The 15,049-nt window shown below is 39.1% G+C and overlaps 1 protein-coding gene across 1 annotated transcript in view; it reads right to left on the reverse strand.

Moving 5' to 3' along the window:
* Positions 1-14,353, reverse strand: part of Tmx4 (thioredoxin related transmembrane protein 4) — a 39,111-nt gene extending 24,758 nt beyond the window's left edge. The window contains exons 1-2 of the mRNA XM_004661449.2: positions 14,114-14,353; positions 1,563-1,678 (exon numbers count right to left, since the gene is read on the reverse strand). Of these exons, the coding sequence (XP_004661506.2) occupies positions 1,563-1,678; positions 14,114-14,280 (283 nt within the window). The 5' untranslated portion in view covers positions 14,281-14,353. The remainder of the gene's footprint in view (positions 1-1,562; positions 1,679-14,113) is intronic.
* Between the last annotated feature and the right edge of the window lie 696 nt (positions 14,354-15,049).

Consider the following 15,049-nt stretch of genomic DNA (forward strand, 5'->3'; position numbering starts at 1 on the left):
GAAAGAATGTAAGAGCCAAAGGAAGGGTTGGACTCCTTACAACATGCTCCCTCCAGACATAAAATGGCCTCAATATCCACGATCTCATAGTGCCTGACAGTACCTACACAAGACCATCATAAGAGAAAGGAAAGATCACGACATCAAAATAAAAGAGAGATTTATTGAGATGGGGAGGGGATATGATGGAGAATGAAATTTCAAAGGGGAAAGTGGGGGAGGGGGAGTATTACCATGGGATATTGTTTATAATCATGGAAATGTTTTTAAAAATTGAGAAAAAATAAAACAAAATAATAAAAAATACCTTTTGAGTGTTTTTGTTTCTTCTTTTAAATGTATTTTATTTACTTATTTGAGAGAGAGAGAGAGAGAATGGGCATACCAAGACCTCCAGCCACAGTAAATGAACTCCAAACACATGTGCCTTATTGTGCATCTTGGGTCCTGGGGAATCAAACCAAGATCCTTTGGCTTTGCAAACGAGCAGGTTAACCGCTAAGCCATCTTCTCCAGCCCTAGTTTCTTCTTTTAAGAACTTGCTACTCATTTCATTAGGTCACTTGTGATTAGCAATTTCATTTTTATGTGTTTAGTTTTTGCAGTTCTTTATATATTCTAGCTATCAGCCCCCCGTTTAAGGGGGAAAAATGACAAAAATTTTCTTCCACACTAGACTTTCTGTTCACTCTGCTGATAGTTTCACTTTCTATGAATATTTTTTTTTAATTTCATGAACATGTAACTTCATTTGTATTAAGCCAGTCATAGAGTATGTCCAACTAACAAGTCTTAAACCAGTATACATTGAACCAAACTAATGAAAGATAAAAACAACTATTCAGTAAAAGTATAAATTTCAGAGCTGGGCGTGGTGGCACACACCTTTAATCTCAGCACTTGGGAAGCAGAGATAGGAGGACTGCCATGAGTTCGAGGCCACTCTGACACTAAATAGTGAATTCCAGGTCAGCCTGGGTTACAGTAAAACCCTACTTCAAAAACAAAAAAAACCATACAGACAGAATATATATATATATATATATATATATATATATATATATATATATATATATATATATATATATGAAAGAAGGGAATTACCATGGGATACTGTTTACAATTATGGAAATTGTCAATAAAAAAATTAAATTAAAAAGTTTACAATAAAAAAATTGGCATGATAATTCTAGATTAACAGAAACTAGAAGTACATTAAAACAAGTTGTGAACCTTGTTGGATCCTGGTTCAAAATCTACACAATGAACCATAGGAAATAGTTAAACACTTTCAGCATGCAAAAGGAGAAATGAGGAGTGAACTTTCATGCCTGCAATTTACTGCCAGTGTCTCAGCAAACAGTAGTAATAAATACAAATGTATGCACTTCTGTATGTATAAGCATTCATGCACACAGACTGACCCAGATACGCCAAAACGTAACCTGTTCATTCCTGGGAACTCAACATGCAGATTTTGTGTAACATTTTTCTGTTAAAAACAAACTTTAAGATAAACAGCTGCTAAACTTTTAGCATCAAATACTGATCATGGACAGTACCTGGTTCTTGAATGACATCTACCTTTCCCACACTGATCTGAAGCGTTTCGCCGCTCTTCGCAAAAGTTTCCCATTCGGCATCAGTCTGCTGGCAGGATGGACACCATGGAGCATAGCTGTAAGAGGAAAACACATGCATAACAACCTATAAAACAGATGTTTTCATCTAAGACATATGGAAAGTTAAAGGCACTGATCCTTTAACAAGGCTGTAAAAGGAGTTAAGTCTTCATTCAAGCTCAGTGCTGAGTTCTGATTACAATGACATTCTGGGGGAAAAAATCTATAGTGTTAGTTCTGTGAATAATTGGTCAGGAAAAGGCAAAGGATAATCAAAATAACTGGAAGGATGGGTAGTCACTGTGGTAATACTGCCTTCTCATGTACTGGAAATCATCATAAAACCAAACTTGAGCATGATAGCATATCCTTATACCCTAGCAGTCAGGAGACTGAATTATGAGTTACATGACAGTCTGATATATGCAGTGAGACCTTGTTTCAAAATTAAAATAAAATAAAATAAAAAGGAAATTTTTTTTTTAAAACCACAAAAACATCAGACCACAAAGCCCTGCGCTTTTCTCTGCATTTATTCTAAGTTGTTAAAATGGTAACTCAAATTAGTTTGGTATTTGGAAAGTAAATTGGACTGAACAATATTCCCTCAAAATATAAATTTTTTGTCCATGTCCTAGTGCAAGTATCTATGAAAGTAACCTTTTTTGAAATAGGGGTATGGGGATTAAATTAAAGATCTTGGGAAAAGATCACTAAGATGGGTCCTCAGAGCCAGTACCAGTTCTTTCAAGAGAGCCAGAAGATCCTGGACACAGAGAACAGAGACAAGGGCCAGTGAAAAGGAAGGCAGAGATTGGTCCTAAGCAACTGCAAACCAAGAAACCCCACAGGATGCCAGTGGCCACCAGCAACCAGGAAAGCAGCATAGAGGAACACTCCCATAGCACTTCGGAGGGCACCAAACCTAAACTGCTATACTTTAACCTTGGGCTTGGGACCTCCAAAGCAGTTTGAGAAGCAATTAAAGCCTCTCACATGGTGATAAGTTGTTACAACAATCCAAGGAAACTAAAACAGAAAGTGAGATGTAGTGTGAAATTAGAAGGAATCTGATTAAGCTTTGAGAGGCTAACAGCACTGGCAGGGCAATGCTTGATATAAAATATTGTGAACAAACAAATGTCATATGCTGGAAGCTCATTTCAAAGTACTAACATGACACAATTAAAAGGAAAATTAGCATTTGCAGAATGTCACAAAAATACACTGATACGAGTAGAGAAACATTTGGTTCTGCTTAATATGTAGAAGATCAAACAGTAAATATAATATATTAATCATACAAAATAGAACAGGATACTGCAGGAAGGAATAAAATCATCAGGCACATTTTGAAAAATATTATAGGACAAAACAAACTAGATATATTTTTTAAGTCTATTCAAGTTGAATTTTTAAAAAACAAGTCATGAAAGCCAAAATATGAAGAAATAAATGAAGCAAAAAATTTTAAGGCCTTGGTATCACTAAACTTCATATACAATGAGTGATTGTTATGGTTTATAAATAACACCAAGTGATAGAGGGCAGAAAGGACCGATACTAGCAAAGCAGTATGACCTTGGACCTTAATGAGTCTTAGTTTAACTATGCTCTTATTTTTGCATCTGCTTTTTAGAGACTTGATAGAATAGACATATCATATGAAAAAGTAGGCTAAACACTGTAAAATTATCAATTTTCTGGTGACACACACTTATAGTCTCAGCCAGGACTAAGGGATATACTGACTCAAAAATAAAAATAAAATGTCAATTCTCCCTTGCTTTTTTAAAACCACTCCTTAATTGTTTTTCAGAGAAAATAGTTCCTATTTTTTCTATATAAAGGGAAGAAAAGGGTAAAAGAGAAAGAAAGGTAATAAAGAATGTCTGCCAAACCAATGTGTGTTCACAAGCACGTGCACATGAGCGCACACACACACAGACAATGCTTAGGAAAGAAAAAGGGAGAAAGAGGTAGACTTATCAAATTCTGTAACAAGGTCAAGCCTCCATCTTGTCAGATTATAATCAACAAGTCCCTTTTTTAAAGTTTCTATTTTTTAGAGGTGCTAAGATCAAACTCAAGGCCATGTACATACTAGGCAAGTGCTCTACCACTGAGTGACATCTGTTTAGTATTTTTTGGGAAACAGCATCACTTATATGTAGCCCAAGCTGGCCTTGAACTAATTTTGTAGGCTAACACGGTCTGGAATTAGCAACCTGCTTTGAACTTCTGGAGTACTGTAATTACAGGCATGGACCATCATGCCTGGCTTCAAATCTTTATAATATCTTGATTTTTAAATGTGCATGAAAAAAAAAAACATGTCTGTAAGTACCACTGCAATAAGCAATGCAATGATGCATATAATTGGATTTACTGAATTACAACAGAAAAATGCAAAAACACAGAAACAAGGCAAGGTTATAAAAAGATGGGCTAGGAAGGTTAAAAAGTCAAAAGTAAGATATATTATTTTAGGAAGACAATACTAAAAATCGTGCAGAGTCCAGGTAAGAAAGGGCCTCCCAAAGGCCAAGTACACATTCCTTGTTCCAGCCAGACCCCAGCAGCAAGATGCAGCAATATTCAGATGATAACTTTCTTTAAGTCCATCTCCAGAAATAACTACTAAAGTTAATTTCAAGATCATTCTAAAAGGTCTTGAACCTCACTGTAGTCTACCAAGCAAACCCTAAGAGCTAACCAAGACACGAACCAGAGAACTATAGAGGTAAGATCTCTGAACACACACTTGTAATGCTTGTATCACATTTCCAGGGTATAGTACACCACATCTATAGTGTAGGGTGTGCATCCTGAATAAAGTAAGTGTGCAGTTGCCTTCTCATTGCTGGTACAAACCAGAAGCAGCTTATGGGAGGAAATTTGCTCATTCTGGTTTATAGTCTCAAGGGAAAGCTCCATGATAGCAGAGCAGATGCGGGACATCAACTCTGCTGCAACAGGTGGCAAACAGCAGCAGGAAAGTGAGCTGAACTAATACTGGGAAACTAGTACTAAAAAACTAGCAAGGTCCACCCACAGCAACACACTTTCTCCAGCAACTCTGCACCTCCCAAAATACCATCAGCTGGGGAATCAAGCATTCAGAACACATGAGTTTATGGAGGACACCTAAATCAAATCACTACATTGTTAATGAAAATTATATTCTTCCCCCCCAAAAAACAGCTATTTCCTAAATATCAAAATAGAAGGTGACAACTGGGCAATTGAAAAATAAGTACAAGACCCACATAAGATTGATTGAGCCTATCAGCATTCTAATATGGACGAAGGGGCTTTATTGACTCCTCTCACTGAAGATTTATAGAAAGTTAATGGTTGCTATGGGAGAGAAAGGTATTTTTCTTTAGTGGTGCAGCCACTGGTAATTTATTCATCAGCTGCAAATAACCTCTCATGCATTATTCTGTAAATAATCCCTCACACATGCTCCTCAAATAACCCCAATTAAACTCATCAGTTCACAAAAGTAAGTATTAAAAGTATGAAAGTAGACAGGGGACAATTTTTGAAAAGGCATTGTATCAGTGGGCATGCAAGAGGCACGAGAGGGTACTGGGAAAAATGTGTTTAAAGATATGCATGAAAATGTCATAATGAAACCCATTATGAAGCATTAATTAATGTATGCTCTTAAAAAGACTTTGAAAAAGAATAGAATTATTTGGTACATTTTAATACTTGTCATGATATAGTTGGATAAGAGTTCTGCCAGAGAACTCTGAAAGGACAACCATGAATTAATCATGTGACTTTGCAAATTAATAGTCTCTCCATGCCTCAGCTTCCTTGCCTGTAAAATGAGATAATAACAGTAGCTTCCTCAGAAGGTTGTAGGAGATTGGATGATGCATGCAAGGCAGGCACGTATACAAAGTACCTTGGTAATATTATGCTTGTTTTACAACGCTTATGATACATGAGCACAATTGAACCTTACAACCTCAATGTCAAAGAGAAAGGAGGTTCAGAGGATTGTTTAGGGTCATCTGAGACTTCTCAGAGCAAAAACTCAGATGGAGGAATTGTGTGATAAAATCTTCAAGAAAAAAATTCAACACTAAGACCAATGCTCAGGAGGGAAGGAGCTTGAAGGCATAAGAAACAGTGTGCAAAAACTGAGGAAAAATTTTGAAGCATAATTAACAAATCTCAGATGTTCTTTGCCTTATTATCCTGGGACTCTGTCACTGCATACATGTGTATCAGTAATCTTGAAATCTTACAAATTTAATTTTTTTTAAAATATTACAGCCCCTCCTAATCTCTAGAAAGGCAATTATGTAAATTGGTACTTTGGTAATACTGACCTTTAGGTATATAATTATGATACACCCTCAGAAACAACACAAAAAATGAGGGATTTCACTTTATGCAGTGCTCTGTGGCCTTGACAATGCCACTGTTTCTGAGAATTAGAAGTTATCTCAGAATGCACTACCATGTTCTTTCAGTGAAGAACATCAGGTCTGAGTTACCTGTGCAAGCTGGTCCATTGTTATTACTGCTTTTTACATTATTAATATTTTTTTCTAAATGACAGTTATTTAGACAGGAACTTAGAACCTACTATGGGTAAAACTTTTGAATAAACAAAGATGAATTATGTGACTTCACTCCTGTTCTTTCTCTCAATATGTATGTGCAAGTATAAGTTGTTTATGCACGTGTATGTCTACATATAAATAAAAGTCAACAAACGGAACGGAATCTTCATTTACATTATTTATAACTTTTTCATAGTGGTAGTCCTTTCTCAGAAAAAGATCTGACATACCACACCTTTGTGACTTATGCATAAATTAATCATTTAAGAGGCCCCATGGGGTAAATTGGCATCACTATAGTCCTAGAACCTGCCAGCATCTTTTCTATTTAACTTTTTGCAGGTCCCAGTGATAAAACAAAATTGTCAAGCTTCAGAGATCCATATGAAATACATTACAAACTGCAAAAATGCTCTGTAAAACTACACCAACTTGAATTTGAGTTCACTACGTTTAACAATTTGTGGGGAACCAAAAATCAACAGCCTGCTTCTGTTCCTCATGCCAGTCTTCATGGATTAAGAACACCACACTGGGGTTCTGCTAGAGGGAGGTGGTGGACGAATCTAGGTTCTCTATTGTGTGAAGTCATAAAAAATTTAACACGTGCCTTCATTAGCTATACTATGGATTTTAAAGGAAGAATTTAGGACTGGAGAGATGGCTTAGAGGTTTAAGGTACTTGCCTGAGAAGCCTAAGGACCCTTGTTCATTTCTCTAGTACCCATGTAAGCCTGATGCACAAGGTGGCACATGCATGTAGAGTTCATTTGCAATGGCTCAAAACCCTATGCCCATTCTCTCTCTCTCTATTTCTCTCTCTCTCTCTCTTTCTTTTTCTCTCTCTCAAATAAATTAATTAATTAAAGCAAGAATTTAGTTAAATGTAGTTTATAGAAAGAAATTTTTACTAAGATAAGTATTTATTCACCTAAAAGTGAACAGTTCTTATTCTGTCTTAGCTCTAATCTCACCAATGTTTCTCGGGGCATTTTCTGTTCTGAGTTTTTCTTATCACAGAATGACAGATACAGTCAAATTATACTTAGGATTTACTTATAAAATAAAGGGAGCAGGATCTGTGACAATAAAGAACAAAAGAGGAGTATACTAGGTACCTGTTTATGCCATGTAAATAAATGAAATCAAATAAAAATATCAACAAATAACATCTTAACTATAACCAGTAGGGCTCTGGATGTAGCTCAGTGGTAGCATGAGTGCCTAGCATGTGCACACCCTGTGGTCAGTCCCACACACATACATAACCAACTACATCAAGTGTCTTTTCTATATCTAGCAAGACTCCTATGATTGAAAAACTAAAATGCATTCTTTTAGAAAGCCATTTCCACACTTTACAACAAATGTAAACAGAGAATAAAAATTTCAGCTGTATAAAACTTGTAATATTTAATATCTGCTAGAGAAAGCGATATTCAATGTTGTCCCCAAAATGAATGTTTCCTGAAGGCAAAGACTGTATAATCACTTGTACATAGATCTTGAAGGTCCTCGGCCACATTCCATCTACAGCATCAACAAACAAATAGGAGCTGGTAGTAACTATTGGTAATACTTAAAAAAATGTACACAGATGCTTCTTTCAATGAATACTTGAAGCTATTGATTAAGAAATAGTTATGGGCTGGAGAGATGGCTCAGCTGTTAAGGCGCTTGCCTGCAAAGCTTAAAGACCCAGGTTCCATTCTCCAGGTACCACAAAAGCCAGATGAACAAGGTGGTACATGCATCTGGAGTTCATTTGCAGTGGCTAAAGGCCCTGGTGTGCCCATCCTCTCACTCTCTCTCTAATAAACTTAGTAAAAAAAAAAAAGGGCTGGAGAGATGGCTTAGCGGTTAAGCGCTTGCCTGTGAAGCCTAAGGACCCCGGTTCGAGGCTCGGTTCCCCAGGTCCCACGTTAGCCAGATACACAAGGGGGCGCACGCATCTGGAGTTCGTTTGCAGAGGCTGGAAGCCCTGGCGCGCCCATTCTCTCTCTCTCCCTCTATCTGTCTTTCTCTCTGTGTCTGCCGCTCTCAAATAAATAAATAAATAAAAGACAAATAGCTATGCATTACACCTAGCAAAACTACTTCCTGAACAACCACTACCTGACAGTAAGGAACAAACCTTGTTTTGCTACTTTAGTGCTTGCAACACACAGAGGAACAAAGCAAACACCCAGTACAAAAACAGATAACCAAATATACAGGTATGTAGTGGTCTGAATTAGGTATCCCTATAAACTCATGTGTTCTGAATATTAGGTCCCCAACTGGTAGCAATTTGGGAATTGGTGTATTGTTGGAGGCAAGCTTAGGGTTGTTATAGCCAGTCTCCTCTTAATGTGACATATTTTCCTGATGCTATTGTCTATCTGATGTTGGCCAGGTGATGTCCAGCTTCTGCTCATGCAACATTTTCATCCCAGCCATCGCAGAGCTTCCCCTCAAGTCTCTAAACCAAAATAAACCCTTGCCTACAATAAGCCACTTTTGGTTTGGTGCTTTTTGACATCAATGCAAAACTAACCACAACAAGGTACTAGTGTGGTGAGTCCTCTGCTAGATATACGAGGCATAGTAAGGAAGGGTTTTCTTCAGGGAAAAGGAGAGTGAGTGCCTACTTAAGTGGAGAACAGGATCAGGAATGAGCTTACTGCAAACAATCATTGGTAGAAACTAGTGATAGTGGAAACAGATACACCCTTATATCCTGGAAAACAAGCCTCCTCTCAGAGCAGAGTGCCAGCCAGTACAGAGCCTAACCAGTTAGCCAGGCTTCTGTGATCCTCTGTGTTCCCAGACTACACCACTGTTTTTGTACTGTTGTTGTTTTATTCGTTTTAAAATGAGGCTGTAAAGCTTAGGCCTGGTATTACATTACTGTTTGCTTATTGTGAACAAATATCTAACCAAAAGCAACTTAGGAAAAGTTTATTTTGGCTTATATTTAAAGATGATAGAGTCCATCAGAGTGGCAAGGAGACACGGTGGCAGGAGTGAAAAGCTGGCCCAACGCATCTCAGCCAGAGGAAGCAGGAACAAGCTATAAAACCTCAAGGCCCACCCTCAGTAACCCACTTCCTTCAGCAAGGCTCCAACTCCTAAAAGTTCCACAACTTTCCCAAATAGTGCCATGAGCTAGGTACCAAATGTTTAAACACATGCCTATGGGGAACATTTTACATTGAAACCACAACAGATCTGCATGCTAGTTTTGATCTTGTCACACTGAAGATTAGGGTTTAGCCAAAGCCTTAACCTTTTCAAGTTTTCATAGTCTCTCATTAACAAAATGTCAATAATACACAGAACTACCAAAATGCCCAAGTAAAACAGTGTTTAGAACATATATGGCAGCAATGGAGATACTTACTGTAGCTATAATGAGGAGTGAGGTGAGGCAGATAATAAGTTTTAATAAGGCTTTAATCCTTCATGGGAACAAATTCTTTCTTTAGATGGTTTAAATACCCACAATACCTAGGCAGTGGCTTTCAGTGAGAAGCCTTTGAAAATTAGCGAAGGAGAAAGGAGTGATTTTGATGTCGCATGACTAAAACTGTTACTAGAATGTAATGGGCAGGAACCAGGGATATTAAAGGTTCTACATCACATCCCTATACAGCAAAGATTTGTCCAATCCAAAAGAAAATACTGCCCTACTGAGAAAGCACCAATCAATGTCTAATACAGATTGTGTTTGGTGTTCAGTAGACATTTGCTAAATAAATGAATGACACATATCACTTCCTTCAGATCAAAGTGACCAAAGGTAATCCCTTGAAATCTGGGTTGTAGCTCATTCCTTTCCTTTCTCAAGTTTGCAAGCCTGAACTTGACACAGACCCAACCTCTTAAACATTCAGTCAGTGAAGCAAGACCCTCTGCTAAAGTAGAGAAACAAGCATGTTATGTCAATAATGTTCAGCATGCTCCTCCCTGTACTAGAAGAACAGAGGAAGATAATACTAACCCTCCAGTCCTGAAGATGACCAGGCTCTGCTACATCTGTGGTATCTAATCTCAATTCTGAAACATGAGCAGCCCAAGAACAAAGTAAAAATCTTTTCACTTGGGCTGGAAAGATGGCTCAACAGTTATGTGTGCTCAGGATCAAGCAGCAAGCTCCAGTATCAGTAAGGGACACCGCCTCAAGAAAGAACAGGCAGAAGAGCAGTGAAGTGGCACGCCCGATGTTCTGCTGTGCCACTGCAGGCAAGCATCCCCTCCCTCTCCACAAGTGTCCCCTCTGCAGGTTAGTACATGGGGTGCCACAGGGTACATACAAATGCATATACCACACCACACACCCATCCCCACCCAATCCCCACACACCACATGACATACATACAAGCAAAAAATGAACAAAAAAGTAAAGTCATGCTTTGTAAATTCAATATCCTTTGTAGTAGTAAATTGATTTAATTCAAGATATTGTTTTCTATGGATAAGAAAGGTAAACCAGTAAAAATTAAGCTACATGGATGTGACTATTAATTTCTACACCACTTTGACCAGATTAGAAGTCAAGCAAGAGACAAGCCTCTTGGGTGGGTCTGTCAGGGTGTTTACATGAGGGCTGATTAACAAGGTCATTCCCCGGAATGGGTAGAGAGCCCATATGTAAAAGGTTCTAGGAAAAAGAGGCTCTTTTTTCCTCTCTGGTCTTCTCCCCTTGCTGATAAAGAGTTTCTACTATGTTGCTGCCATCTTTGATCAGTTCAGAGCCCAGCTTCTTGGGTCTTCCAATGTGAACTGAAAACCAATACTCTCCAGAAAGCCTCCAGGCCATCAGTGCTGATGCAGGAACTGCTGAGGCAGCTGCATGGACTGAGAAGGTTCTCAGAGAGCCACTGTTGGACTGCCCAGTCCACACTGTGAAAGCTAATCTAATCTTTCTATAATGTACAAGTTTTCTACCAGCGCTAGTCCTCCATAACACAGGGGATATCTATTTATTTCTTGGGGAGAAGAAGGGTAGAAATTAACAGGAACAGTACACAAAGAGAGTCAATGTGCATATTTTGTGTTCCACAAAAGAACACAAGTAGCACTCTAAAGAACTGCTACAAAGTCAAACAAGTGTCAAAGATGGCCAAAAGGAGAGAGTTGAGGAAAGCTAACAGAATGGAAACAGAAAGCAAGCATGTGAAGATTATTTTTGTTACAGGACTGCAAGCCAATTATAGTGATATGGCAGAAATGGGGAGTTAGCAATATCAAACAATACATAAAAGCAAACAAGAGAAAACTAAGTATACAATAAACTCACAACACTAGAGAAAACCTAAATAAAACAGAATCATTTTACAGACTTGCAAAAATGTTTCAGAGTAGAAATAGTGAATCACTGCAAATGCAATTTAACTCATATTTCTCTTAAACACAGAAGAGCTTTTAAAATGGGATTCAGTTGCAAGAATCAAAAAAATGAACACAGCCGGGCGTGGTGGCGCACGCCTTTAGTCCCAGCACTCGGGAGGCAGAGGTAGGAGGATTGCCATGAGTTCAAGGCCACCCTGAGATGACAGAGTTAATTCCAGGTCAGCCTGGACCAGAGTGAGACCCTAGTGAACATAATGAACATAAAGTAAAACAAATTAAATTTTGCAATGGGAGCTATGCATATTTTAAAGGCAGTCACATTGCTAGGTCTTTAAAAATAAATTGTTAATACAAAAATAGCTATGGATTCTATTTCAAAGATTCGTATGACTTGCAATATAAAAAGGACACCCAGAAAAAGATAGCAAATAAATAAATAAATAAGGAACTATCATTCAAAAATAATGTCATGTTTTTACCAAATTTTCAATATCACAAAGTGTTCTAACTCACTTCTGCACAGAAGCTAAACAAATCGCCAGCACACTCCTAGTCCTCTCCAATTATAAGGCCAGATCAAGGGGAAACGCATACCATGGGAGCTCTTACTTCTTCTCTTCCATACATCAAGCAAAACCTGATGATAGCAATTTGAATGAATTCTTGGAAGTTTATACTAGGCCTATTGTGGCTCTGAAAATAGAGTGACTGTTATAGTGTTTAAGACTTGGATTTATCAAAGAGGAGGACTATCAACTAATAATACAGGAAAATATATGAAAAATAGACAAGAGCCACAGTCTATAAAGGAAGCACTTCTAATAAGTTTACAGAAATAAGCTGAAGGAAAACGGCTCAAGGCCTCTCCTCTTTTATCACTTCCCATCTGCCTTTTCTGAAATGTACTCAATGAAAAGAACTTCTACAAAAATGATTTCCAGTAGACACAGCTTCCTTCCGGGTTACAAGACTCTTTGCATCACAACCTGAGCATAGACCCTGCAGCTGGACACATACAAACTCACAGCAACTGTCTGGGCTGGCAGATACAAAAGAGTAAAAGTTGAACCATCAATGTGGCCAGACCTATGAGTGGAAGTCACTCATTTAAAAACTTATTGGGTCTTCCATTTTCTCAGCTGTAGTACTCTTTCCCCTTTCACTTAAAAACCAAGAACACCACAAAGCATTCAAAAAGAACCATAAAAAAGTTGATACAATTAAATATAAGTCTTTCTACTGTAACTGTCATCACATGCCAGAAAACTTACATCTAGGAAAGAACTACATGTATAAGGACCTACCAAAAGATAAATAAAAAGAACTACCTATAGAACTAACAAAATCCTTACAAACATTACAAACAGGGCTGTGCTCCATCTAAGTTTCTCTGAAATAGAATATGGCATTCTTACTTCCATCCAAAATCCCTAAGTGGTTTATCTTTACAAGTTGTTCATATCTGTAACTTTTATTAAATATTTCACTAATTTTATTATGATAACAGGGACACTTCATTTTGAGATCTAATACTTCCTTTCTTTGGAACCCAAAGCTAGAAGCAATTGGAGAACACAATATATATTATTGAAGCAATTATGCATTCTTGAATCCATGTAAGGAGTTAATACTTTTGGCCCTTATCTCACACTGAGGTTTGCATACCACAGGCATCTGCTTGTAACCTACATTAAAAGAATCAAATTATGGTCCTGATTAAATAAAAATCCAATTTTGAGATGGTTTATATCCTCAACATAGAACCAATTATCAAATAGTAGTGACTACTTATATTACCTGAAACCACAGAGATGTAGTCTCAACAGTTGTTTTTCTAAATATTTCTTTGCTTGACAAGCCCTTATGACAGTCTTGAGCCCATCAAGACAACTTTCTCCTGGCAAGTCCATCTTCTTTGAAATGATAACTTACTTACTAAGAGGTTAATTGTAAGCTACAATCTACAAACCCCCTGCTTGCTCCTAATTCAAAACTATAGTTTTCTATCTCCTTCAAACAAGGCTTCAAAAGGGCTACTGACTTCCACCCAGGGCATTAGCGCAAATAAATTATGACACCCACCCACAAGTTCTGCTTTAAAAAATGATAATAAAGGTCAGGATTTATCTATAATCTTGCGTTAAAACTTAGGCACACATGTAGATGTTTGTTTTCTCAATGACAACTCAAGGTCTTCAAAAGGAAGAGTGGCTTTTTCTCCAAAGTGACCAGCCTTCCTGATCTGCAATGACTCATTCAACACACAAGGATGCACCATTTTACAGACTCGTTTCTAGAATACTGGTATACTTGTAACTGGAAACACACGGTTTTCCTGCCTACTTCCTCCCCTCACCCAACTCCCCGAGGAAATAAGTCGCTTAATCCCCTCCCAAAAAAGTTTGCTACTAAAAGCCAGGGTAAACCAGGTGAGGGGGGAATGCGCTGCAGTGTTCTCTGCGGAAGGCAGTCTGCGCATGCGCCTCGGGTAGCTGCCAGGTCCGCGCAGAGAGGACGACGAACGGGCCGGAAGGGGCGGCCGGCGGCCCCGAGGCGTGAGGGCACACTCACAATTTCAGCATCCACTCGCCCTCCATCACCAGCGTCCAGTTGGAGGCCGTCATGGGCTGCACGCGGCTCTGCTCGGCCGGCAGCGCGGCCTGCTCGGGGCCCTCTGTGGCCCTCGCTGCCGCCAACCCCGCGGCCAGGAGCGCCGTGAGCAGCGGGCGGCCCGCCATGCTGCCCGCCGTGGGCGGCCCCGGGGAGAGGGAGATGCCGCGGGCCGCGGCCTGGCTCGGGGGCGGCGACGGGCCCTCGCCGGAGCTCACGGGACTGAGGCCAGTTCACCTCCCCGACCTGCGCGCGCCGCCGCGGCGCAGCTCTTATCCCAGCCCGCCCAGGCCACGCCCCCGCCCAGGCCACGCCCCCGCCCGACTTGCTAGCGCGGGCCTGCTGTCAGTTGCCATGACAACGGCTGCCTTTTTTTTTTTTTTTTTCCTGACCATCACACAGAAAATAAATTGAAGACCTAATGTGTAAGTAACAGCTTGTGCTCCTCCAGAGAGAAACGTGGCCAGTCATTAAATGAGCACACCCCTGTTCGGAGATAGCAGTGGCAGCAGATAGCTCAGTGGATGGATGGAGAGAAGATGGAAGCTCCTTCAAATATGTGCTCTCCGTGTGTGCACACTGAAGCATCACCCCTTCATCATAGAAATATGACAGTAAACTATGCAATTTTTCACAAAAAGATATTTTTAATAATTTTATTAAAATATTTGAAACAGGTATTAATGTACCGAGTCTGTTAGTAAGAATTGCTAGTTGCAGTAAAATGGACTCCATGTTTTCCACAGCTATACTTTTGTTAAGCCTAGATGCAGAGTAAACAAATAATTTTCGTTTCTCTTTCCAGATAAACATTAGGTGAATCTGTATGCTGGAACCTTCCTTGTCAAAGGACAGAAGACTTAATTGCAGCTAGAGAGCAGGTTAAATTCCTCAACT

Source organism: Jaculus jaculus, chromosome 8, assembly GCF_020740685.1.
Source record: "Jaculus jaculus isolate mJacJac1 chromosome 8, mJacJac1.mat.Y.cur, whole genome shotgun sequence".
Taxonomy (NCBI): Eukaryota; Metazoa; Chordata; class Mammalia; order Rodentia; family Dipodidae; genus Jaculus; species Jaculus jaculus.